The 27,467-nt window shown below is 41.6% G+C and overlaps 1 protein-coding gene across 4 annotated transcripts in view; it reads left to right on the top strand.

Annotated features, from left to right (window-relative positions):
• Window positions 1-27,467, top strand: part of tbc1d22a (TBC1 domain family, member 22a) — a 250,173-nt gene that overhangs the window by 135,393 nt on the left and 87,313 nt on the right. For all 4 annotated transcript variants that reach the window (XR_009066751.1, XM_057855710.1, XM_057855709.1 and 1 more), the window contains exon 10: window positions 3,533-3,639. Coding sequence is in view for 3 of the 4 variants with exons in the window: in XM_057855710.1 (XP_057711693.1) it covers window positions 3,533-3,639 (107 nt within the window). In the remaining variant the exon portion in view is untranslated. The remainder of the gene's footprint in view (window positions 1-3,532; window positions 3,640-27,467) is intronic.

Raw genomic sequence — 27,467 nt, 5'->3', positions numbered from 1 at the left:
AATTCCAAACAATTCAGCTTTTATCAGTCCACAAAATATTTTGCCAGAACTTCTGTGGATTGTCCAAGTGCCTTTTTTGCGAAAAATTAAACGAGCAGAATTGTTTTTGATTAGACAGCAGTGGCTTCCTCTGTGGAGTCCTCTCATGAACACTATTCTTGGCCACAGTTTTACATAAAGTTGATGTGTGCACATAGATATTGCACTATGCCAGTGATTTCTGTAAGTCTTTAGCAGACAATCTAGGGTTCTTTCATACCTGAGTATTCTGCGCTGAACTCTTGGCGTTATCTTTGGTGGACGACCACTCCTTGGGAGAGTAGCAACAGTGCCAAACTCTTTCCCTTTGCAGACAACTTCTCTGACTGTCGATTAATGAACATCCAGACTTTTGGAGATGGTTTTGTATCCTTTCTCAGCTTTATACAAATCAACAATCCTTGATCACAGGTCTTCAGACAGCTGTTTTGACTGAGCCATGATGCACATCAGACAATGCTTCTCATCAAGACAATTCTTACTCAGTGTGTGTTTTAAACAGTTTTTTTTACATGCTTTAAACCACTCATCAGTTATTGGGCACACACCTGACTTAAATTGTTTGGTAAAAATTGGTTTTAATTGCTCTTTAAGTCTCCTGAGGCAGAGGGTTCACTTACTTATTTTTCCCCCTTCCGTCAATGTCTGATGCTATCCTAAATAAAATATGAAAATCGATTGTTTGGGTGGTTTTAGTTAAAGCAGACATTTTTTTTTCATCAGTGTTATTTTGACAAAGATCAGATCACATTTGATGGTGATTTAATGCAGAAAAGTGAAAAAACTCCAAAAGGTTTAGATACGTTTTCATACCACTGTACCTATAAACTAAATTAGGAATTGATTCAGGTTCAGATACTTTTTCATACCACTGTATACTAGGAACTGCAACTTCTGGATAAATTACGATGGGGCCTTTCTGTGGTAGATACACATCTATCAGGTCATTTTATGTTTATTTGGGGACATTTCATGGACACGACCTGCTGATATCAGGTCACTTTCTGCTGATTTGGGGACACATCCTGTTGATATCAGGTCACTTCCTGTTGATTTTGATCAAAAATAATGACCACACAGGTTTTTCAGCCATTGAAAATGAATGGCGCGTACGTGCATGGCTGTCAGTGGTATCGACTGAATTGGGCGCTGGTTGATTGCCATCGGGCTGTTATGGTAAATGGTCAAAAATCACAAGGACCTATATTTTCTTGACATTGAAAATTAAAGGGAAATTTGGATGTACATGGCTTTCAATGCCATTCCATTAGAGATGAATGGGACAGTTTTTCGTGAATTTTGAGAGAACCGTAAATTTTGGCGAAATTCTGTATACAACTTTTTTTGCACCTTACCGTCCTGGAATTTTTGATTTTGAAATTCTGAAATTATGCGATTTGGTCAAAAATTGTAGGACGAGACACATTTTGAAAAAAAAATTTTATTTTATTTTTTATTTATTTATTTTTTTCAGAAAACACGCGTTTACGGGTGAACTGAAAATTTGGTGGGTCATTAGAAAAATTCCCTGCTTTGCGCGAAAATTCCAGTCATTGTGATATATTTGAACGGTGACAGTCGGTCAAATGGTTTGGGCTGTGCGGCACGCCGGAGAAACGCCATTAAAAAAAACTAAACAAAACAAAAAACAGAATTTTACAGAAATTTGAAATTAATAAATTGTTTCCTGTGCCCACCAGAAACTATCTGGTAAACATTAGCATTATATAGCATTTAACCTAGCGGACTTTTGCTATGCAAGTTTGACAATTGCAACAGTGCAACGATAGGCTAGCTTGCATAGCAAAAGTCAGATAGCTTAAATGCTATATAATGCTCATGTTTAATACAATTGACTGCTAATGTTTACAGCAATTGGGTAACGTGCATAGCAAAAGTCAGATAGCTTAAATGCTATATCAGTCTAATGTTTACAACACTTGACTAACTTGCATAGCTAAAGTCAGATAGCTTAAGCTAGCGGACTAGCGAGGTGCTAGAATAGCTAGCTATGCACGTTACCCAATTGTCGCATTGTTGCAATTGGCTAACTTACATAACAAAATTCCGCTAGCTTAAATGCTATATCATGCTAATGTTTACCAGATAGTTTCTAATGCACACCAGAAACTATCTGGTAAACATTAGCATAATATAGCATTAAAGCTAGCGGACTTTTGCTATGCAAGTTAGCCAATTGCTGTAAACATTAGCAGTCAATTGTTGTAAACATTAGCATGGTATAGCATTTAAGCTATCTGACTTTTGCTAGCCAAGTTAGCCAATCGTTGCACTGTTCCAATTGACTAACTTGCATAGCAAAAGTACGCTACCTTAAATGCTATATCATGCTAATGTTTACAACAATTGACTATTTTGAATAGCAAAAGTCCGCTAGCTTAAGGCAAGGCAAGGCAAATTTATTTATATAGCACAATTCAACACAAGGCAATTCAAAGTGCTTTACATCACATGAAGACCATAAAAATCACATTTAAATCAACACAACGTAAAAACCAAGACAAAAGATCGCATTTAATCACAGAATAAAAATAAATAAATAAAAATAAAACAAAAATAAAAATAAAACAAAAACTACTACTACTAATAATCATTGAAATCAGCAACGGAGATAAGCACAAGAGGAATAGAAAGCAGGTAGATTGAAATATATAGACAGTTATGGATATGCAGTGCTAAACAAAAGCGTTTTTAGCCCTGATTTAAGTGCTATATAATGCCAATTTTTACAACAATTGGCTAACTTGCATAGCAGAAGTCAGATAGCTTAAATGTTATGTAATGCTAATGTTTACCAGATAGTTTCTGGTGCGCTCGAGTAACATTCCTTGTTTCACATTTTGGAGATGAGCCGTCAGAGCTAAAGTATTTGTGGGGACCTAGTTTATCAGCTAGAGAGAGTAGAGTAAAAACGACATTAAATGTACATAAGCGAGGACATACTTTGCATACAGTGTTCGTACCTTTGTAGCTGTGCCCTGCTGTCAGTTCCCTGCCAGTCATTCTGTCAAACCGAGCATGCCCATTAAAATCCTAACTACATTCTACCCAGGTTGCCAAGGATACCGAGCAGAGCTGCCATTCCCCGGCGTAGCTTTTTACCATTATTTTTCCTAAAGATGCCAACACGTGCCTAAACGTTTTTCCTTCTGTGTTCTCGTCTGGCCTCCGCCCTGCCTTCCTGTCCTCTCTCTCGATCATGGCTAATCAGTCTTGTCTTATCTGCTCCGCACTGGCTGTCGGTGGCTTGTCAGAATTCTGTCAAAGCCCCACGCTGTCCGTCACACACTACTGCTGTTAATGACATGTGATGCCACCCACTGAAAGAGGACTGACTAGGCTTGGATATAGCCTTCACTTGACCATTTTTGTACAGCAGTTCTAATCCTTTGTGCTTGATTTATTATGTTTTAAGTAAACCTGGATTTCTTCTCCTCATTTCTAACTCTGTTCACACTCTCCCCTCCTCCAGAGGAAGAAGTGGAAAACTTTGACGTGTCCAGTCTTCAGGAAGAGGCTCTGAGGAACATTGAGGCTGACAGCTTCTGGTGCATGAGCAAACTGCTGGACGGCATCCAGGTAAGCAGACCCGTCATTGTATGTTCAAAAGATAAGGGGAGGGGAAGGCTCTCCTGCACACTTTCATACTTTCACACCAATTTACTGTACATGCTGAATCTCCCAACTGTCTCCACCTACATGCTGCCCGAGGGGAAGATCTTCCAGTGTGGGCTATTGATACTGTGGTAGTAGGCGGGAAGCTTCCGGGCACTTTTCTCATTGGCACTTTTGATCATACTCCTGGACTGTATTATATTTTGTGCTCGTGCTGAAAATGCAGATGGAACTTTCATACGGCTCCGAATCCTGAAAGCCGTGACTACGTTGTTTGTTTTTTTGTTACTTATAATTAAATATTGTGTATATTGTTGCCCTCCTTTAAGTTAGCCCCCCTTCAGATGCAAACCTATTGAAAAATTGTCATTCGTTTGTGCTAGGTTTGTACTCGTTTGTGCTGGATTTTTTTTTTTTCATTTTCACACATTCAATTTGCAATTTAGTTTACTTGTATATATAGCAGTTTTCTGGTGAAATATGTGCTCAACAATTTATTAAAAGCATTGTTAAAAAAAACAAAATTAGCCAATTAGAAACGTGAGCATTATATAGCATTTGAGCTCGCAGACTTAGTTATGCAAGTTAACCAATTGTAAATTTTAGCATTATATGGCATTTAAGCTAGCAGACTTTGCTATGCAAGTTAGTTACTTGTCGTAAACATTAGCATTATATAGCATTTAAGCTAGCGGACTTTTGCTATGCAAGTTAGCTAATTGTTGTAAACATTAGCATTTTATAGCATTTAAGCTAGCGGACTTTTTCTATACAAGTTAGCCAATATTTCATTCGTTGGACTAATATCCTATTTTTTAAAATTCCGTTTGAGGCTAAACTAGTTTGATTTATTTTTAAATGCATTTATAATTTTTTTTATTGCTCCACATGGTTTGAAGAAACACTCGAGAATCATATTTTGTATTCACATTTATTGCTCTTTTGAAAGTGCAATCTTGCAACAATCTTGCAGCAAACTTGCGTAGCAAAAGCCCGCTTGCTTTAATGCTCTATATCATAGGTGTCAAACCAATTCCACAAAGGGCCGAGTGGGTGCTAGATTTTGTTCCAACTGATACCGCGCAAACAGTTTAACCAATGAATTTTCTTTTGAAACAAGCAGCACCTGACAACGTTGAACTAATTACACATATAAGAGATCAAATTGGTCAAAAGGTTTCCTCTTCATTGGTTGGAAAGAAAACCTGCACCCACTTGGCCCTTTATGGAGTCAGTTTGACACCAGTGTTCTATATTGCTAATGTTTACAGCAATTGCCTAACTTACATAGCAAAAGTCCACTGCATAAATGCTATATAATGCTAATGTTTACAACAATTGGCTAACTTGCATAGCAGTCCACTAGCTTAAATGCTATATAATGCTAATGTTTACAACAATTGGCTAACTTGCATAGCAGTCCACTAGCTTAAATGCTATATAATGCTAATGTTTACAGCAATTGGCTAACCTGCATAGCAGAAGTCCATGAGCTTAAATGCTATATAATGCTAACTAAAATTTACAATTGGTTAACTTGCATAGCTAAGTCTGCGAGCTCAAATGCTATATAATGCTCACGTTTCTAATTGGCTAATTTGCATAGCAAAGTCTGCTAGTTTAAATGATATATAATGCTAACATTTTAACTTGCATAGCAAAAGTCCGCTTGCTTAAATGCTATATAATGCTAACGTGAACAATAGGTCAACTTGCATAGCAAAAGTCAGCTAGCTCAAATGCTATATAATGCTAAAGTTTACAACAATTGGCTAACTTACATAGCAAAGTCTGCTAGCTTAAATGCTATGTAAGGCTAACGTTTATGATTGGCTAACTTGTATAGCAAAAGTCCGCTAGCTTAAATGCTATGTAATGCTAATGTTTGCAACAATAGGCTAACTTGCACAGCAAAAGTCCGGGAGCCTTAATGCTATATAATGCTAATGTTTACAACAGTTGGCTAATTTGTATAGTAAAAGTATACTAGCTTAAATGCTATACAATGCTAATGTTTACAACTGATTGGCTAACTTGCATACCAAAAGTCCATTACCTTAAATGCTGTATAATGCTAATGTTTACAGCAATTGACTAACTTGCATAACAAAACTCCGCTAGCTCAAATGCTATATAATGCTAATATTTACAACAATTGGCTAACTTGTATAGCAAAAGTCCATTAGCTTAAATGCTGTATAATGCTAATGTTTACAGCAATTGACTAACTTGCATAACAAAACTCCGCTAGCTCAAATGCTATATAATGCTAATGTTTACAACAATTGGCTAACTTGTATAGCAAAAGTACGCTAGTTTAAATGCTATATAATGCTAATGTTTCATGCTAATGATCAATCAGATATTTCTGTGTAACATCTGTTAATATCCAATGTTAAAATGTGGATACCTGCTCTTCCACTAGGTGGCATAAGCTACATTTAATCTCAGCCGTCATCATTAGAACTCTGCAAAAAAAAAGAAATATCACAAATCTGCCAATAGTTGCAATATTATACTCCCTGGCCAAATTATAAACGGTGATATATTTCCGTAGCCTTTTATTAAAGGTGATTGTGCATGTGCGAGCATTAATTCATTACGGTCAATTTGTAGGCGATTCATTTTCGAAATTAATAGTCACTGTGCCTGCGCTGTTCCTGAGGGAAGAAGCTGAAGTTGCAAGCTTAGAAAGTAAGAGAGAAGAATGGATCGTGTGTGCGAGCGGACGCTGTCGTCTCCTCGCTTGTGTTTATTTGTGACCTTGGCTCCGAACTAATTATGTACAATGCATCAGGGAAGCTGCTTTGCCCACCGCTCTTTCTCGCCGTCCTCCACCTTCCCTAATGCTTTTTAAACAATCCGGTAGAGGCTGAGTGCTTTGGCGGCGTAATTAGTTGGCGATCCTTTCTCTGACCGCGTCTCCAACCCGCTCACATTCTCTATTAAACTACACTGTGTCCTGAAGGTGGGCGTCTCAGGGGTAGAGAGGAAGGGAGTCTTGTCTGTGTAATTACATTTATTCATTGGCTTTAAATCGCCTCGTACATCCGCGGAAACTTGTCACGCTGTTTTGTTTGAGGCTAATTGCATCACTATGCGAATAGAAAAAGGCCTTTGAAAACGCTGAATATTCGGGTATGTTTTGCATTATTTCTCCATGTCATCCATAAAAAATGTATTTTTGCATAATTTTGCAAAAAACAAAACAAGAAAACTGTTAAATTCAGGCTTTAATAACCTTCTGTACGCAGAGTGCTTCCTGCAACCGCCCATTGTTAGCTTGGTAGCATTGTTTTTGGCAGCACTTATGGATGAAAATACCGATTAGTCATAGGCTAGGTTCATACCGCAGGTCTTAATGCACAAATCTGAAAATACCTTGATGGTCTGAACGGGACAGGTCACTTAAAAGTGGACCATTTCAAATCCGATCTAGGTCACTTTCGTATGTGGTCAAAATCTTATCTGGGCCACATTTTTCCAGAATGTGGCTGCGGTCTGAACTGTCAAGTCCCTCAAATCGGAATTCATGCAGCAATTACGTCAGCAAAGAGCAAGAGAGACAGGGCGCTATGTTAGAGATGGAGCTGTGCGTTAGCATTAGCGCCTAGCTTGAACACAGTTTTTAGGGAAGAGGTGAGCTTGACAAAAGTCATATAAAAATACAATTTGAGCCTTCATTTGTTTTGATGCTCCTGCATATGCGGGTGAGTTTGCACAGCTCATCTCGAACTGGAAATTAGCATGCGTGATACTTGAACGGGCTCAACGGACAAAGGCAGTCTGAACTGGCACGCCCAAAAAAAACAGACACAACAACAAAAAAATCAGAATTGTACATTAAGACCTGCGGTATGAACCTATTTTAGCTCACCATGCTAAATTTTCAAGCTAATGCGAATTCTATGCTAATGACGCAAGTTACATTTAGTCTGTGATGATCACTCAGCACAGACTTTTAAAGGCGAAAGCGACATTGCATATTCTCTCTTGCCAAGATAAGACATCAAATTTTACCATGTGTTTCAAAACAAGCAAGAGTGTAGCCTAGCTTGAAGCACATCCTAACACCGGAGCATGAGTGACAGGACCCTCTTGGGTTGTAAACGAAACCGATACTTTGGTACCAAGTTGATACTAAGATTTGGGAAATGTGACTGTACTGTCTTTTCTGTTATACCCGATGTATTGTCTGTACCGAGGCGGCATATCTAGCCGCTTCTTTTGTGTTGTTATGTGTGTCATTCGGGGCGACACAAGTTGTCAGATAACTGGTCATTTCCAGCCATTGATCATCTACCACTTAATCCGAGGTTAGGTCATGGGGTGAGCAGCTTTAGCAGGGAAGCCCAGCCTTCCCTCTCCGCAGCCACTTTAACCAGCTCCTCCAACGGGATCCCAAGGCGATCCCAGGTCAGCCGAGAGACATCGTCTCTCCAGCGTGTCCTGAGTCGACCCCGGGGCTTCCCGCCGGTGACGCATGCCCGGAACACCTCTCTTGGGAGGCGACCAGGAGGCATCCGAACCAGATGCCCGAGCCACCTCAACTGGCACCTCTCAACGCGGAGGAGTAGCGGCTCGACTGACCGAGCTTCTCATCCAGTCTCTAAGGGAGAGCCTGGACACCCTGCGAAGGAAACTCATTTTGGCCTCATGTATCCGCAATATTGCTCTTTCGGTCACGACCCACATCTCGTGACCATATGGGAGGGTAGGAATGTAGATCGACTGGTAAATCCAGAGCTTCGCCTTTCGGCTCAGCTACTTCACTACTAGGGACCAGTGCAGAGTCCGCATCACTGCAGATGCTGCACTGATCCGACTGATAACTGGTCATTTACACTGCAAAAATGGGGGTTGTAAATGAGCGGTATCCCAGCCTGAACACGACTGCATTGAAATATTACCTATTAGGCCTGGGGCTCCCTTGCTGAGAACTGGAAGTGCCCTTTTTTACTAAACAGGCTCCAAGGCGAAAAATTAATTCGACCTCAAACCTGCATCAGGGGAGCCATAAGACATGTGTTCAGGTGCCTGATGAAAAGTATTGTTTTCGTTGAAGCAGAGGGGTCCGAAAAGGAAAATGAAAACGACCGTCGCCATTTTGTCTCACCACAAATTTTGAACAGTCATAACTTAGACAGATATACAACAACTCTGCGCCAAACGTCCCTTGGGGTCATTTGCATTGACCCTACAGCGCCAACTAGTGGCAAGAGAAAGTCAATCATTTTACTTATACGTCTTGTAAAAGACGAGGTCGGCTAGTCTCTCTGCACCTCTCTCCTTTTATATATTAGGGACAGCTCCTCATTACGGGTTACCTGATGAGGCAATTGCCTGCTGGTAGGATGGTCGCCTATCCGGGGATGTCGCTGTCCGTGGTGCTGAACCACTGTGGTGAGCCCTGTGGCAAGCCCCCTACCTTAGAAACCGGGGTCACGCTCTGCTCTGCTTCTTGGCTTCTTCCGGGGCAGCTCTCTCTTGCGGCGGCATCCTCCGGGCCATTATTCGCCTTCCCTCGCAGCGGCGGCATCCTCCGGAGCCGCCCTCAAGCTCGGTCGCGTTTATCTTCGGGCCGCTCCCTGCTTCCGCGATGGCCTCCTCTGGAGCCACTCTCTGCTTCAGTGTCGGTTAACTCCGGGCTGGTGTCTTTTTGCACAGCCGCTTCTTCCAGAGCCGCCCTCTGCCTCAGTGCGCACACGTGTGCCAGCGCACCGCCTGGGGTGTTAGGGCAGCAGGGGACTAGCGTGCCCGCATCCTCCACCAGTGTAAACGACGGGGTAGTATTCACAAAAATCAAAAGTATGAAATCAACAAGCGAAAAATAAACCATCCGTACTGGGGGATCACGGCCATGCCGTGGAATGCCTCTCATGTTCTGTCTTTTTCCTCGTTAGTCTCTCTTCACCTCTCCCCTTTTATATAATGGGGAGAGTGCCTTGATGATAAGAGCCTCATCAGGTGTCACCTGATGAGGCCAATTGCCTGCAGGTGGGGTGGTCGCCTCCCAGGGTGTCGCCATCCGTGGTGCTGAACCACTGTGGAGAACCCTGTGGCACTGGGACGCCACAATGCCCAATTCTTTGAGGTAGTGTAGTTACAAGACCTTTTGTAATACTGCATTTTAAAGCCCATGTCCGCATGTCTCTGTTGCCTTGACGAACCTTTGTTCGCCACTAAAAGGAAATAGATTTTTTCAGGCACTTAGACGTCTAATAGAGCCACGAAATTTGGCACACACGTTTGGATTGGCCCATTTAGAAAATTCATTTTGGTTTTGAATAATGGCGTGGTTGCATGGCTCAGTAGCACCTCCTTTTTTGTAGGACCCTCTCCATTATTGTATTTTTCACCTAGGTGTCTGACTATATGTCTGATCACAGGATACACTAAAACATCCCTGCCAGCCATGCCCACAACACAAAAGAGGTTCCACGATCTGCCACCACCCTGAGTTGCGTGACGTCCGAGTGCCAAACTGCTGCATGTGTTAAGCCCGCAATGGTTCATGGGTAGTTGCGGAACCCATGACAGAGTGGTGGTTGCCGTTGTTATCTTCTGGTGTTTTCTGTTCAACAAAGGCACTTGACTCTAAGTCGTGCGGTGTATGGCAGACAATTGGAGTCAGGTCACAGAGACTTGAACTCGAGTTGACCTGAGTCGAAAAATTTGATGCCTCGCAACTTCACTCATACAGTATGTGAAGGTAAAAAAAAAAAAAGGACTAGGATTTGATTCTCTTGAGCTAGGAGGGTCAGAGACTCGACTCGACTCGTGAGGGATGTAGATTTCTCCAGTGACTTAGGTAGCTTATAGAGACACAAAATTTGGCACACCTGGTCGAATTGGCCCAATGAGAAGAGTTATTTTGGTATTGAATAAAAGCGTAGCTGTACAGCTCAGTAGCGTCTTTTTTTGTATGGCCCTCTTTAATAAGGGTTTTTTCACCTTGGTGGTTGAACGTATTTCCCATCTCAGGGTATACAAAACATCTCTGTCAGCAATGCTCACAACAAAAGAGGTTCCACATGAAACAAGAATCGAAAGTATCGAAATGGTATGGAGAATCGTGGAATTTTAATGATATCTGCATCGACTACTAAACTTCTGGTATCGTGACAACCCGACAACCCACGTACTCCACGTACAATATGAAAATGTCACGCATTGTGAACATATAACAGAAACTATGTCGCATTTTCATCCCGCTGTCGTCTCGTCAGACAAAAACTCGCATTCGTCTTATGTTTTACTGTCCCGAGACATGTTTGTCAAAAAATTTTCGTCGACTAAAACAACAACGCTCCCCTGCCAAGATTTTTAATTTCCATCCAAAGTAAAGTAGAATTTCGTTTCAAACCACGTACTGATTTGATTGTTCGAGAAGAAGCAATTTGGTCGTTAAAATGGGCAAAGGCATTTCGACGTTGAGTGGCAGATTGAGCGGTAGACGTGTTCATCCTGCCTTCGTGTGTCCTGAAAGGCATTGTTAAACAGACAAACACTGCTGCGAGAGCGTGATCCCGGGCCTATCAACAAGATAAGCACGCTGTACTGCGCACAGTGCGCAGCCCATTTCCACATCAAACTGGCAGCTGACAGTGGCAACATTGAGTTCCCGCAAACATGTTTGAACTGCTTAATCCCCTCCACTCACATTCAAATAGCCAGGTCTTTACGGTAAAGTCATTTAATCCAATAAGACGACTCTACCTCTTGCCAGAAAGACCGTTGAAGAATCAAAGAATTACAATTAATTAAAGGATAAAATATGTGCAAAATGTGACGAGATCTTATCCAGATTAGTCTATGTAACCATCCGATAGAGATATTTTAAATCGACAAGATGTTTCGAGCAGCTAATTATGCTTCCGCTGTGCTAAATTGGACAGCGCTTCCAGACAACTTATCTAATTTAACTTATTACAATGGTTCCACATCTCCAATCAATTAAAGTGGCGCTGTCATAGCTATCCGTTGATATGCTGTTGGTGTAAATATTTCAAGGTAATTTATGAATTATAATCTCTCATTACTTACTGCGGGGAATTCATCGGTGGCAGCTGAAAGCACATCCCGTTGGGTAGCAATTTGCCAATGAGTTGTAGATTTCAAACCTAGTTTTTGAATGCTAATTACGTGGATACATTGGGTAGCATTGGGATTTTATTTGCATGGTCACACCCAGGTGTGTGACAATATATTGCGATACTTTGTATCCCAAAAGGTTATAGATATGCTCCCCCAAGAAACGGTTAAAAAAAGGAACCATCAACAAGTTTTCCAATAGAATAGTGTCTATGTAAACTCACTAGCTGCCAGTGTTGTTTTCGGCAACAACGACAATAGTGAAAATATTTCGTGATGAACACTTTTTCATGACAATAACAAGAAGGTAACGAGCTTAAAAATTGTTTTGGGAGACTAAAACGTCCCTCGATCCATTACCTACAGCTTAATCCGGGGTCGGGTCATGGGGCAGCAGCTTTAGCAGGGAAGCCCAGACTTCAATTTCCCAAGCCACTTCGACCAGCTCCTCTGGTGGGATCTCAAGATGTTCCCAGGAAAGCCGAGAAACTGTCTTTCCATCATGTCCTGGGTCCTCCCCAGGGTCTCCTGCTGGTGTGACATGCCCGAAACACCCCTCGAGGGAGACATCCAGGAGGCATACGAACCAGATGCCCGAGCTACCTCAACTTGGAGGAGTAGGGCCACAACACCGAATCCCTCCCGGATTACTGAGCCTCTCACCCTGTCTCTAAGGGAGAGCCTGGCCACCCTCCGGAAGAAACTCGTTTCGGCCGCTTGTATCAAGGATCTTGTTCTTTCGGTCACGACCCACAACTTGTGACCATATGTAAGGGTAGGAACGTAGATCAACTGGTAAACCGAGAGCCTCACCCCGTGGCTCAGCCCCTTCTTGACTGCTATGAACCAGCGCAGTCAGCACCACTGCAGACGCTGCACCGATCTGCCTGTCAATCTCCCGCTCCCTCCTACCCTCACCCGCGAACAAGACCCCAAGATAGTTGAACTCCTCCACTTGGGGCAGGATCTCATCCCCGAACCGGAGACGGCAAGCCACCCTTTTCCGACTGAGGACCATGGTCTCGGATTTGGAGGTGGTGATCTTCATCCCAACTGCTTCACACTCAGCTAGTAAGAGTTGGAGGTCATAGCACCACATCATCTGCAAAAAGCAGAGATGCAGTGTAAAGACCAGCAAACCGCTTCAGCACTTCAGCTGCGCCTAGAAATTAGATCATAAAACTTATGAACAGAATTGGTGCCCTTACCAATGGGCTCGGTACCCCGTACTCCCGAAGCACCCCCCACAGGACTCCTCGAGGGACACGGTCAAACGCCTTCTCCAAATCCACAAAACACATGTAGACCGGTTGGGCGAACTCCCATGCGATCTCTCATGCACCCTCAAGGACCCTGCCAAGGGTATAGAGACTAAAATATAACAAGATTAATGCCAGTTTTCATCTGAAGAGATGAGAATGAGACGAAAATGTGGAATAGTTTCTGTCACATGTTCACAACGTGTGACATTTTTATGTGTATTTAGCCTGTATCGTAGCAGTGTCTGGTTGTGTTACTCGTGCCCTCCCCCTATAACTCACCAGTTGCCTCCAGTGTCCAAGCTTGCACACACGGTAAGATTCAATTTCTGTTGCTTTTGAGGCCTTTCCAGGTCATTTCCTGTTCATCGGTCACTTACTATTGATTTTGAGGTGCTTACGAGTCACTTTCTATTGATTTCGGCTCACTCCCTGTACATTTTGGGTCATTTGCTGTAGATATTTTATCGGCCTTGGTTTTTTAATCCCGCCGGCTGAAATTGACAAAGTCCATTTAAAACTAGGGATTGGGACTCGGTATAGCGCCATTTTTAAAAAGATCTGAATCAGGTGAAAAGGATCGGGTTTTTGATTAAAAAAATATATATTTTTGTTTTTCTGCTTCCTGCTCGTACAGGCCCTCTCCCCGTCCCGCTGCTTTTCTTGGTCAGCAGCACACTGCGAGTTTTGCTTGTTAACAATGATTGACAGGCGTTTAAACTTTGATCTTGTCAGATAAGCTTGGCAGTGCCTCCTTCAAAGACGCCGAATGTGTCAATCATCATTTAGCGTGTTAAACTTTAGCTGTGGCAACTCATTGTGTATGTGTGTGTGGCTGTTCTCAGCAGTGAGCTGATTTGACTGGACTCAATAAATGTAAACTAAAAGTAGGCACTTTTCTACAGTATTGTTATTTTCAAATAATTCGCATCATGAAGGCGGCAAGGTGGGACAGTAACATGTTTGAAACTTTTACACTTTTACTGCAAATTAACATCGGCTCCAAAAATCTGTTGTCGACCCCTCTAACTACAAATAATCTGTATCGATTCTGAAAAATTCACAGTTGATATCTAATTTCTTGTTGGTCTGGAATCATTTCTTGGTAACTTCCTATGAATTCACAGGTCACTTTCTGTTGATTTTGGGGACATTTCTGGGTCATTTTTAAGTCCTGTTCATTGGTATTTTCCTGTCGAGATCGAGGTCACTCCCTGTACATTTTGGGTCTTTTCCTGTTGATTTGGGGGCATTTCTTGGTAACTTCCTATTAACTCATTCACTCCCCAGCAATTTTCACCAGAGCAACCCCCTTCGCTCCCGACCGTTTTACTGGATTTTGACTGATTTTGCAAGGCCCACAGAAAATTCTGTTCTATTGCTATATAAACATGGAACCCACCAAAAGAAAGATTAGACTCTCATCTTTCAGCAGGAGAAAAAGTAAGTTAATATCTTTTTCCATTCTTTAGATATATAGCTTAGTTTGAGCAATTTTCCAATTTCTGATGAAAAAACAGACAAATTGAGCTTTTTTTGTAAAAGCATACATTTCAAGGCAAAGGCAAGGCAAGGCAAATTTTATTTATATAGCACAATTCAACACAAGGCAATTCAAAGTGCTTTACATCACAAGAAGATCATAAAAATCACATTTAAGACAATCAAAATCGGAAATAAAATTATACATAAATAAAACAAAAACTACTACTACTAATAATAATTGAAATCAGCAATGGAGATAAGCACAAGAGGAATAGAAAGCAAGTAGATTGAAATATATAGACAGTTATGGATATGCAGTGCTAAACAAAAGCGTTTTTAGCCCTGATTTAAAAGAGCTAAAAGTTTGAGCATACTTCGGACGTTCAGTTAACTTGTTCCAGAGGTGAGGAGCATAATAACTAAATGCTGCCTCACCCTGCTTGGTTCTTGTTCTTGGAACATGCAGAAGACCAGTTCCAGACGACCTTAGCGGTCTAGATGTCTCATAGGAATCTAACAAATCAAGCATGTATTTTGTTCCAAGGCCATTAAGTGTTTTGTAGACGAGCAGTAGTATTTTATAGTCTGTCCTTTGACTCACTGGAAGCCAGTGTAGCAATTTCAAAACCGGTGTAATGTGGTCCAGCTTCCTTGTATTTGTGAGGACTCTGGCTGCAGCATTATGTACTAGCTGCAGCTTCCTGACTGATTTTTTTTATCAAGACCCGTAAATATACTGTTGCAATAGTCCAATCTGCTGAAAATGAATGCATGCATAAGTTTTTTCCATGTCTTGTTGAGTCAGAAGCCCCTTAATTCTGGTTATATTTTTTAGACGGTAATAAGCGGATTTAGTGACGGACTTCAGATGGCTATAAAATTTTAGGTCTGAGTCAATAATTACGCCAAGGTTTCTGACTTGATTTGTAGCTGTAAGTGACATTGAGCTAGGTTGCCTGCTTATCTTTGACCTTTCCTTTTTTGACCCAAAAATGATCACCTCTGTCTTCTCCACATTTAACTGGAGAAAATTCTGGCACATCCATTCATTGATTTGATGAATGCATTTACTCAGGGAGACTACGGGACTATAATCATGTGGGGACACAGAAATGTACAGTTGTGTGTCATCTGCATAGGCGTGATAGGAGATGTCATACTGTTCCATTATCTGAGCTAAGGGAAGCATATAGATGTTAAATAAGAGTGGTCCAAGAATTGACCCTTGAGGGACTCCACACGTTCGTTCTGACTGATGGTTTCCGATGACATTTCAAACATAACTTTGACTTTAACACAGCTATTTTTTGCTTTTGTGACATCCCAAACATCTGAATAATGTCTTCCTTCTACAAAATAACATAAACAACAAGACAAATAGAGCTTTTGATAGGAAAGTAACAGTTTATTACCCATTTTTCTCCCTTTGCCGCCTCAACATAAGAATGGCAACAGAAAAATGTCATCACATCTAATTGACTTTCCGAGATTGAATTTAAAGGGGAATATCAGAATTTTGCCCTGAAACTAACAAATATCTGACAAACTGCTCGGAATTTGTTGAAATCAACTCCACCGACCAATTAAACCCCGCTAACTCTAAGATTAAGCCTAATGTCAAAACTTCTGAATTTTGGGTTATGGTTAACAGCATATCAGTGCCAATGTAAAACATTGCAAACTGACTGCACAAAATTGCAAAGGTGGTGCCGGGCGCGGATGCACGTGCACAACCCGGAAGTACTCCTGTCAACTCACTCGCGGTCAATTTGGCCACAAAACGTGGTGGCAACTAAGCACTTTACACTCAATCGGACTTACAACACATCCCACACATACTAAACAAACACATCACCTCACGGCATAAATGTGCAACACGCATATGATATAAACAAAGCTTGCCAACTTGGACTGATGACTGCCCGTCGTTGCTACGGCAAAGCTACGAAACAGCCACGCATGTAGGGGGTCCAACCTTTTGCTGATACCCTCCAGAATGAAGGAAAAATACTCACCTTCATTCGTGGATATCCACAGATCAACATTCCCTCACAACGTCTCAACACTCGGCTCGAATGTCCACCCGCCTGGCCCACGCCTTCAGTCCCACAACACAAGTGACACGGGACCAAAACAGGAAAAAGCTAAGAGGTTGTCATGGAAACACGTACCGGGAACCTTTTATTTTAGCATTTTCTATTTAAAATGCTCTTCGTACATGACTGCAATATTCTTCATTCTACATACGTTATGAGGCAATGAAAAAATAGTAATGCAGAGACACTAAGGAAACTAACTTTAATCAGATTACTGGTGTAGAAAAATGAACGCGTTAGATTACTCGTTACTGAAAAAAGTGATCAGATTACAGTAACGCATTACTACCTAACGCGTTACTGACAACACTGCACATAACTAAACTATTGAACTGAGCGATGACGCTGTTGTGGCCGCGTCTGTATCGGCAGACGAGCTAAATTTTTCTCCTCATCACCGCCTGTCTTTCTCATCAAGATAGATTTTTTTGAATCTTTCTTTTGTAGTGACCACTACCTCATAACAGAATTCACCTAGGGAACTTGTGTGGGGCATGTGCCTTGCGTTTACATCGTTCTCCACGTTTTTCTCACGCTTTTTACTTCTTCCAACTTCCGTTTCCTGACTATTTCTCTTCATTCATTTCCTTTCATGGTCCGATATGAGTTCTTACCAAATACGGTACTGCCCTCCAGTGGCCAGTTTTATTGCTTCAAAATGGATTTTGAGCGTCGTGCTTTGGAGCGAACTTGTATCAGAACCTAGCGATATCTCTTGTGGGAAAAAAAAAAAGTAAAAGACGTTGGGACACTGAAACAATTAAAAATAGAGCGTATTTATACGTTTTTGGCAGCAAATGAGTTAATTTCGGGTCACTTTCTGTTGATTCGGGGAAATGTAAAGGTCACCTTCTTTTTATTGGTCACTTCCTGTTGATTTCGGGGTATTTACGAGTCACTTCCGATTGAATTCGGGTCACTTTCTGTTTATTTTTGGCGAATTGAGAAGGAAGCGACTCAAGAATGTCCCCAAAATGGATAGGAAGTGACCCAAATCACCAGGAAATGACCTAAAATGCCCCAAAATTAAGTCATTGACGGCGATAGACGTCCAATCCGTCTGAAGTGGCTGCCACCATGCCAATTCACATAGATTGGACATCTGCTAGTGATCAAAGCTGAAGGATGCAAATACCTGTATTTCTGAAAATTGTTGTATCGCCATATTGCGAAACAATCGTTATTGTGGGTCTTGTATCGCAAATCGTATCGTATCGTGAGCTACTCAAAGGTTCCCACCTTTGTCACCACTACTATAGACCAACAAGCATTGAAATTGCCTCCCACTGTGGTTTTGATATCAGACCATCATTTGGCATACTACTCCGTGTAAACTCTGATAAAATAAAATGTCAGTCCTGACTGACCTGACAAATATGTAACATACAATGTACAATGATTAAAGGCACATTTCCTCTCCTGCTGCTCTTCGTCTGAGCTGCATCCAAGCCCTCATTTGGAGTGCAGGCAAAACCATGTGTGCACGCGCTCATTGTCAAGGCAACCATCTGTTTCCGTCTTACCAGATAGAGACGGGGTCTCTGCTGAGTAGAAACGGGGTCTGTCGTCTAAAGTCGAGCAAGAGTAAAATAAGGAATGTTAGACTCATTGAAAACTTAGAATTTGACTTGACTACTACTTAGGAGAGCACCAAAGACGATGAATAAATCCTCGTTTTGTAACAAGTTGGTATTTTTTCTTGGGACGGAAAGGAATGAAACAGAAGAGAAGTACAAACAACAAGAAATACATGATTATACGTCTATGCTACGTATGAACGTAGTTGTGCTATTGTTAGCTAATTATATTGACCCGTGGATACCTTGTGGGTGGCTGATAATCAAGGAGAAAGAGGGTAGGTGAGTCAAAAGGAGACGTGATTAGGCGGGGTGGGGCATACACAATTCAGCAATGTGAGATGAGGAACCCAGTATAATGTAAATCACCTTTATGTGTGGATATGTTGACATCCTATTCCATGCTACCAGATCGCTATTACTGGGATTGATAATCTCGCTACCTTAGTGTGTGTAATTGCACCCAGTCATACTTGAACCCACTCAGACGTGTGATAGTCCTGCAGAAAAGTGGAAATGCTGCACGGGGGCTGCTCCAGGGTCCCGGCACCGCCCCTGCCAATCGGGGAGGGGGGAGAGCATGTCTCACCTCTTCTCTCACAGCTCCAGCAAAGGAGCCACAGTCATCCCAGGGCTGTAACCGGGACCATCCGCGCCCCCATGAACTAGGGGTGAGGGGATGCCCCACTGGCATAGCCACAACCGGCGCGGCACAACGCAGGACCCCCACGGCCCACAAGGCCGGGGGCGGGAAAGGAACCCCACCTGAAGAGGGCGACACCCCGACTCCCTGCCGGTGATCTAGCCCAAGCAGGTTGCCTGGAAATAAAAGAGAGAAACGTGGAAGCAGGAGAACGCTGAGAGTCCCGACCCACCCACCCTCTCCACCGACAGCTCAGACGAAGATTAGACCCCGCCCCAGGAACCTTGCCACATAGAAAAAGTGTGAGACCCACCTACCACCCTATTGTTTGCAAAGTCCCCGACTAGCAGCCTAAATAAGCCAGCAGTGTGTTTATTTGTGTTGTATTGGAAGAGTAGTGCAGTGTATCTAGGGATGCAGCTGTCGATTATTTTAGTAGTCGATTAATAGATGAACTAGTTAGTTAGAATAATCGAGTAATCGGATAAGGAACATAGAAAATTAAAATACCTGAGCTGAGACTCAAACGATATAAAAGAACATAAATGAATGAGGATCTAAGTACAACAAAAGAACATTTGGCTAACTTAGCTGAAGTCCGCTAGCTTAAATGCTATAAAATGCTAACATTATTATTATTATTATTATTTTTACAATGCTCTTAAAAATGGTTCAAACACATATTCCGACAAAAAAAAAAAGTGTAAATACACTAATAAACTAAAATACGAATGTATTAAAGAAAAATTAGCTCAAACAAAAACTTACCTTATGTTGGTCTTAACAGGGAGCAGCTGGATTCGCCCTGTGAAATGAGTTATGTCATATTCACTATTGTCACTAGAGGGTGGAGTACCCACCCAAATCAATAAAACTAAATGCAAACACTTTCAAAACAATCCATTACAACACCACTTTAATTAAATGAATACTCGAAGCAGCAAATGTTTTTTTTTTTCTTCTTTTTTTCGAATCTAATTACTCAAGTTAATCGGTGAATTGTTGCAGCACTAAAGTATACCTCTAAACTAGATTACTAATGTATATATATAAAAAAAAAAAATAGCTGAAACAAAAACATTATGTTGGTGTAAACAGGGAGCAGCTGGATTCAGCCATGTTAGACGAGTTAAGGCCTAATCATTGCTGCCACTAGAGGGCAGTGTATCCACCCAAATCAATAAAACTGAATGCAAAGACTTTCAAAACAAACCATAACAACGCCACTCTAATGAAACGAATACTTGAAGCGGCAAATTTTGAAGCTGAACTTTTTTCTAATCAAATTACTTGAGTTAATCGATTAATCGTTGCAGCACTAAGTGTATCCATTAAAATAGAGTGGAACCGCCGCATGAATTTCTTTCCAGCCGCACAGCCCCAGCGCCCATCACTGTAGCTCCCCTATGGAGTATAATGTATAGTGAGCAGCAGAAGTGGTTGTACTTCTTGTGATTTTGCAAGTTCACCCACTTAGAAAATAGGTAGAGGTCTGAAATTTCAATCATAAATGCATCTCCAATTATTGAGACATATTCTTAAAATAAAAGTCCCGAACTCACATTTTATGATTTTTTTATTTTTTCTAATCTAGTAATACCAGTTGAAGGAATTCAATAATAAATGTCATTAGTTAGTTAGATGGATTTACAATCTGTCAGCTTGTGTCTCCTGTCGTCTTCCAAAATTACAACTGGGTGAGAGCGCTTCATGCCCGACGTGCAGCCTGGTATGCTTGGCATTGAAGAATGTCTTTCGAAAAGCTCTCTGGTCTTGCCCATGGTAGCAATTGGATTATGCTTGACTGTGGGCTGCACGGGTGACAATAATGAGCTCAAACAGGTGGTGGATGGGTGGTTGCTCATTAGGTAAAGATGGACTTTTTTAAAGGTAGTGAAGGAGATAGTATCTTTTCTCGTAGGCACCATCTAACTGTTTGCATTATTCTAACACACTTAATATAATCAATCAGGGAATAGTGTCTTTTCTCGTATTTACTGACCGACTGTTTGTATTACTCTTACACACTTAATGTAAGCAATCTGGGAATGGTATCGTTTCATGTATTTACTGTTTTACTTTTAAGAAATAATACTTATACCATAGTTTAAAGAAAACAAGCAGAATATAGGGCATAAGAGATACATGACGCCCGCTTATCACGGAAGCCCAACGTGTGCGTCATGCAACTGACTGAGCAAGATTGACACTGACAAGCCCACGTCTGCACCACCAACTCTCGCAATCAGTTCTCCCGGACATTCCAGAACAAATGGCGGGACCCCTTGTCCCAACACAAGGAACACCGGAGGACGCCTATATCCAACTGATAACACGGCTGACAAGACTCCTTTGACGCTGAGGAGACAAAATCCACAACCCCTGTTGCCCTGACAGCAGTAACTCCCGAATCCTCCTGTCCAATCCAGAAACAGACAATAATCCTAAACAATGGCCAAACACACCTATCTTCATGCACATTGAACGCCCTACGAGTGCCTTCAAAAGACTGAATGCTTAATTAAGCATTGTCATTTTTCTCGGGAACCTTTTGTTGACTTGTAATATGGTGACCTTGGATCCTCGCCTGGGTCCCTCTGTGCCGTATGATTGCTGTCGACTCAGAAAAAACTGTCAACTTGTGTTTCAAAGCCTTTTTCCAGCTGACAAGGGGTTAAGACTAAGGTGGACGCGAGGAGTTTGACCTTTTGGCTGTGTTGTCGGAGTTTCGCCGGCCCGGGTCATTAGATTCATATGGCAGGTCTTAACACTAGAAGTCCCAGAGAATTCTGGTATTCCTACTAGTCCCAAACAATGGCCGATATGGCCTCTCCGTCGGAAAACCCAGAGGTGGCAAAAATGACCCAAGTGCTTTTGAATTGGCAAGTCCTTGTTGGACAGACAACAGCCGTTCATATGGAAATGCAACCACTAGACATACATTAACTTCAGACACAGTGACCACAATCCATACTCCATGCCCCTGATTCAGTCCTTCTAAACTATAGACATAATTCCTGCTTTACGTTCTTTCTGTCATTATGTGTGGAGTATAGGAGAAGTGAATTAAAAAATGTGTAAAATGTATCAAACTTCATAAATAAATGTAATCAAGTAAATGTAGCTTGACTTGAACTGACACAAGCTATCACAAGAGTCACGGAGGAAAGGCCAAATTGGCCATTGCTCGGAAATATTAGGAGTGTTTGTCTTGGGAAAGACCAAGTCGGACTCTGCTGGGTTTTCTAGTGTTAATGCACAATTCCGATTTTTTTTTCACCCCCCCACCCAACCGATCCCAGCACCCTCCGTGTACGATGCATTAAATGATGCATCATTTGTTATAAGAAAATGTTGCCCAGACATGAGTGACACACTCCATTACAGATGAGAGCCAATCCAGATCTACTCTATTTGTTCCATCAATTTCGCACTGAAATCCTTCCATACCCACTTGAATATCGTCTCCACTCTCGTCTTTATCGCAACCTGTTTTTATATAATCTCCTTTTCTGACACGCGCGCACATCAAACGACCAGCAGATAACGGCACTGTCCTTCGCTTTTCAACACAACAGCGCAACATCTATTATCGTAAAGCCTTTATCTTTACCTGTCATCTGTCTCTTTCCCTCTCACCGACACAAACGCATCGCATTGTTGTGCCGCCGCTGTCCAACTCGCTGATAGACATCCGGCTCCACAATGGAAGGCAATCTTAGTCCAGTGCGGAGCCATTGTTGTCTCTAATAGAATGGACTTTAGAGGTGAAGAGAAGCTATTGATTCAGCTGAGAGTGAGCGAGAGGCTTTTGACACCTGGCAGAACTTCATGCTTGAATACCAGGTCCTTTTGATGGGTGTGTTTGGGCAGTTCCTTTTACATGACGGGCCAAGATGTGGTAAAAAGTGGAGAGCGTATGTTTCGCAGAATAGAGATGACTTTCTTCCCGATGGCTGATCTGATCAGAGGTGCGTCATATTGGAGTTGACTTTAAGGAGGAGAACGGGACAAGAAAGAGGTGAGAGTATAAGAAAGGAATCGATTGATGAAAAGAAGTCGGAAACGTAATACTTGAGGAAAGCATGTAGAATCATCTTAATTTTACTGAACCAAAGCAAAATTTGCATTTTTCTATATACAATCCCAATTTATTTAGGTTGAATTCCGCTATTGTGTAGAGATACAAAATCCAACATGGCGGCTGTCACCAAACAAAGAGCTTTTTAAGTTGAAAATTCTTGTAAGAAAATGCTTAAATCGTGGAATTTCTATAGATACGAACGTAAAACAGTCTAGATTCTTGGTTAAAAGCAAGTAAAAACAGGCAGTTATCATTCATTTTACGTAAATATTTCAAGCCAAAGTTACTGTAGTTTGTAATCCAACATGGCGGCCATCACGAAACAGAGCGTAACTTCAAAATTCATGTAAATTATTGCTAAAATCACAGAATTTCTACAGAAACGGACGTAAAACGGTCTAGATTCTTGGTTAAAAGCAAAAAAGAAAAAAAAAACGGGCAGTTATCGTTCATTTTACATAAATACGCTCACCGGCCACTTTATTAGGTACACCTGTCCAGCTGCTCGTGAACACTTAATTTCTAATCAGTCGATCACATGGCGGCAACTCAGTGCATTTAGGCATGTATACATGGTTTAAGACAATCTCCTGCAGTTCAAACAGAGCATCAGTATGGGGAAGAAAGGTGATTTGAGAGACTTTGAACGTGGCATGGTTGTTGGTGCCAGAAGGGCTGGTCTGAGTATTTCAGAAACTGCTGATTTACTGGGATTTTCACGCACAACCATCTCTAGGGTTTACAGAAAATGGTCCGAAAAAGAAAAAATATCCAGTGAGCGGCAGTTATGTGGGCGGAAATCCCTTGTTGATGCCAGAGGTCAGAGGAGAATGGCCAGACTGGTTCGAGCTGATAGAAAGGCAACAGTGACTCAAATAACCACCCGTTACAACCAAGGTAGGCAGAAGAGCATCTCTGAACGCACAGTACGTCGAACTTTGAGGCAGATGGGCTACAGCAGCAGAAGACCACGCCGGGTGCCACTCCTTTCAGCTAAGAACAGGAAACTGAGGCTACAATTTGCACAAGCTCATCGAAATTGGACAATAGAAGATTGGAAAAACGTTGCCTGGTCTGATGAGTCTCGATTTCTGCTGCGACATTCGGATTGTAGGGTCAGAATTTGGCGTCAACAACATGAAATCATGGATCCATCCTGCCTATGTATCAACAGTTCAGGCTGGTGGTGGCGGTATAATGGTGTGGGGAATATTTTCTTGGCACTCTTTGGGCCCCTTGGTACCAATTGAGCATCATTGGAACGCCACAGCCTACCTGAGTATTGTTGCTGACCATGTCCATCCCTTTATAACCACAATGTACCCAACTTCTGATGGCTACTTTCAGCAGGATAATGAGCCATGTCATAAAGCTGGAATCATCTCAGACTGGTTTCTTGAACATGACAATGAGTTCACTGTACTCAAATGGCCTTCACAGTCACCAGATCTTAATCCAGTAGAGCATCTTTGGGATGGCTGGAACGGGAGATTCGCATCATGGATGTGCAGCCGACAAATCTGGACCAACTGTGTGATGCCATCATGTCAATATGGACCAAACTCTTTGAGAAATGCTTCCAGCACCTTGTTGAATCTATGCCACGAAGGATTTCAGTTCTGAATCAGTTCTGAACGTTATTGTATAATCCGACATGGCGGCCGTCACGAAACAAAGAGCTTAAGTTGAAAAATCTTGAATCTCGGAATTTCTATATATGTATATGAATGTAAAACGGTCAAGATTCTTGGTTAAAAGCAAAAAAAATGTACAGTTATCGTTCATGTTACATAAATATTTCAAACAAAAGTTGTATTATGTAATCCAACATGGCTGCCGTCACGAAACAGAGCTTTTTAAATTGAAAATTCTTGTAAATAAATGCTTGAATCACGGAATTCCTATATACGTATATGAATGTAAAACAGCCTCTATTTTTGGTTAAAAGCAAAAAACGAGCAGTTATCGTTCATTTTACGTAAGTATTTCAAGACAAAATTATGGGATTGTGTAATCCAACATGGCGGTTGTCACGAAACAAAGAGCTTAAGTTGAAAATTCTTGTAAATAACTGCTTGAATCGCGTATTTCTATATACGTATATGAACGTGAAACAGCCTCTATTTTTGGTAAAAAGCAAAAAACGGGCAGTTATCGTTCATTTTACGTAAATATTTCAAGCCAAAATTATGGGATTGTGTAATCCAACATGGCGGCCGTCACGAAACAAAGAGCTTTGTAAATTGAAAATTCTTGAAAAATAATGCTTAAAACGCAGAATTTCACTAGATACGAACATAAAACAGTCTAGCTACTTGGTTAAAAGCAAAAAAAAAAAACAGGCAGTTATCATTCATTTTACGTAAAAATTTCAAGCTAAAATTACGTTATTGTGTAATCCAACATGGCGGCCGTCATGAAACAAAGAGCTTTTGAAGTTGAAAATTCTTCTAAATAGATGCTTCAATCGCGGAATTTCCATTGATATGAATGTAAAATTGTCTAGATTCTTGGTTAAAAGCAAAAAACTGACAGCCATTGTTCATTTTACACATTTCAAGCCAAAGCTACGCACATTTTTTTCCATTGATTTTTTTTAACAACATTTGAAAGTACATATATGCTGCCATTTAATATAATAATTACCTTGAATCGTCAACCAAATCACTCTTTAGACACTCCTGCCTGCTTGTATGCAGTAAAACCTTAGTCCTATTTCCACCTAAATCTGGGGTTTGAACACAGCGTGTGTTTGAGCTCATCACAGTGAAAGCCAACTCAACATTCTGCCTAGGTCGCCCCCCTACAGGAAGGCGTGGCGCAATTTCTGTGGAAGCTGTCTTGTCAACTGATGGTGAAGTCTCTGGTACATTCATTTCGGACAACTGTTAGAATTGTGTTAAAAACCAAAAATGAACAAAAGCACGAACAGTGCATGGAGATACTGTATCACAAGCCAAAAGGAATCACTAGGCAGTGACGGAAAGCAGAAAAACAAGAAGCAGGTGAGAGAAAGAGGAGGGTAGTTGATTAAAGCCAGCAGCCTCAATAATGCAAATGTAATTACTCTCAACGCTTGCTCCGCAACCTCACCAAATTAACACCGGAGTAGACAAAGTGGGGACTTGGAAAATAGAGCTGAATTACAAAAGGCAAAAGTGATTCAGATAAATAGATGGAGGAGGCTTCATGAATTAGCAGGTTGAGTGCAGAGCTCTTGGGAATGTATCCTCTTATTCTGAAAAGCGCTCATCCAAATCATTTCAGGTCAGAAGAAGCAAAGAAGCACTTGTTGTTATGGCGACACTAGGTGCCTCCTTGACTCCTGACACCAACCTGGTGTCAGCATTTTAGTCTGAGAACTATAAGAAAAATGTAGACATTAGGTTCACTAGATTTTTGGGACACATTTGAAATGTTAGCCTGAGTATCCTCTATTCTGCTTCTTTTCATTAAACTATGGTGTAAGTGCTATTTATTTCATATTAGGTGTGTTAGAGTAATATAAACAGTCCTACAGTAAATATGAGAAATAATACTATTCCCTGATTGATTAGAGTAATGCAAACAGTTATATGTTGTGTGCGAGAAAGGTAACTATTCCCTTCATTCGGATCGTAAAAACATGGATGGAGCCTTAGAACTTAGCCTTCCTGTTGATTTGGGACATTATTGATTCACTTCCTTTTCAGTGACCGAATATTAGCAGGAAGTGACCTGCAAATGCCCCAAAATGAATAGGAAGTGACTGAAAATCAATAGGAAGTGATGTGGAATCCCCCGAAATTGGGAGGAGATGACCTGTAAGTGCCCCAAAAGGAACATTCTTGAGTTACTTCCTGTTCAGTAATCCAAATCAACAGGACGTGACCTGTAAATGCACCAAAGTTAACAGGAAGTGACCTATAAATGCCGCAAAAAGATCATTTTTGAGTCACTTTCTTTTCAGGAACCTAAAATGAACAGGAAGTGACCTGTAAAGGCCCTAAAATCATTGTCCCAAAAGGAAGTGACTGATGCAATTGATTCCACGCATTCACACCCGTGTTAACCCTTTGTACTGACTCCATGTTCCAAAAGTTTGAAAAGGCTCACGGAAAACAGGTTGACAATTTATTCCTCGACAATGGTCAAAAAACAAGGCAAAAACAGACGACGGAGGAACAATGCTGGGTCCAAAACAAGGCTACATAGAAATGTTCCCTAACAGCGACATTTTATCTCAGTGTCCAGTCTTTTTGAAAGCTGCGGTGGAGTGGGCCGGGCCGAAGGTGTGTCTGGGTGTTGTCTTGGGATCATCCCTCTGTGACAGGTTTTGGGTGGCAAGGTTCGTGCGTCATCCTTTGTGGCTGGGACGTGGTTGCCACAGCGACCGACGCCGGTCTTGACGTCCCAGGCGTCCCTGTTATCCTGGTTGGGCGATACTACTTGTTTTATGACAGAGCGCCCTGCTCTCTGTCCTGGAGTGCCCGGGAGAACTGATTGCAAGAGTTGGTGCATCAATCTTGCTCATGACGCATTGGGCTTCTATTATAAGATGGCGTTGTGTATCCT

The sequence above is a fragment of the Corythoichthys intestinalis genome, chromosome 13 (genome assembly GCF_030265065.1).
Source record: "Corythoichthys intestinalis isolate RoL2023-P3 chromosome 13, ASM3026506v1, whole genome shotgun sequence".
NCBI classification, from domain to species: domain Eukaryota; kingdom Metazoa; phylum Chordata; class Actinopteri; order Syngnathiformes; family Syngnathidae; genus Corythoichthys; species Corythoichthys intestinalis.
Note: the sequence above shows the minus strand (reverse complement) of the source record. Positions and strands in the feature narration are given on the sequence as shown.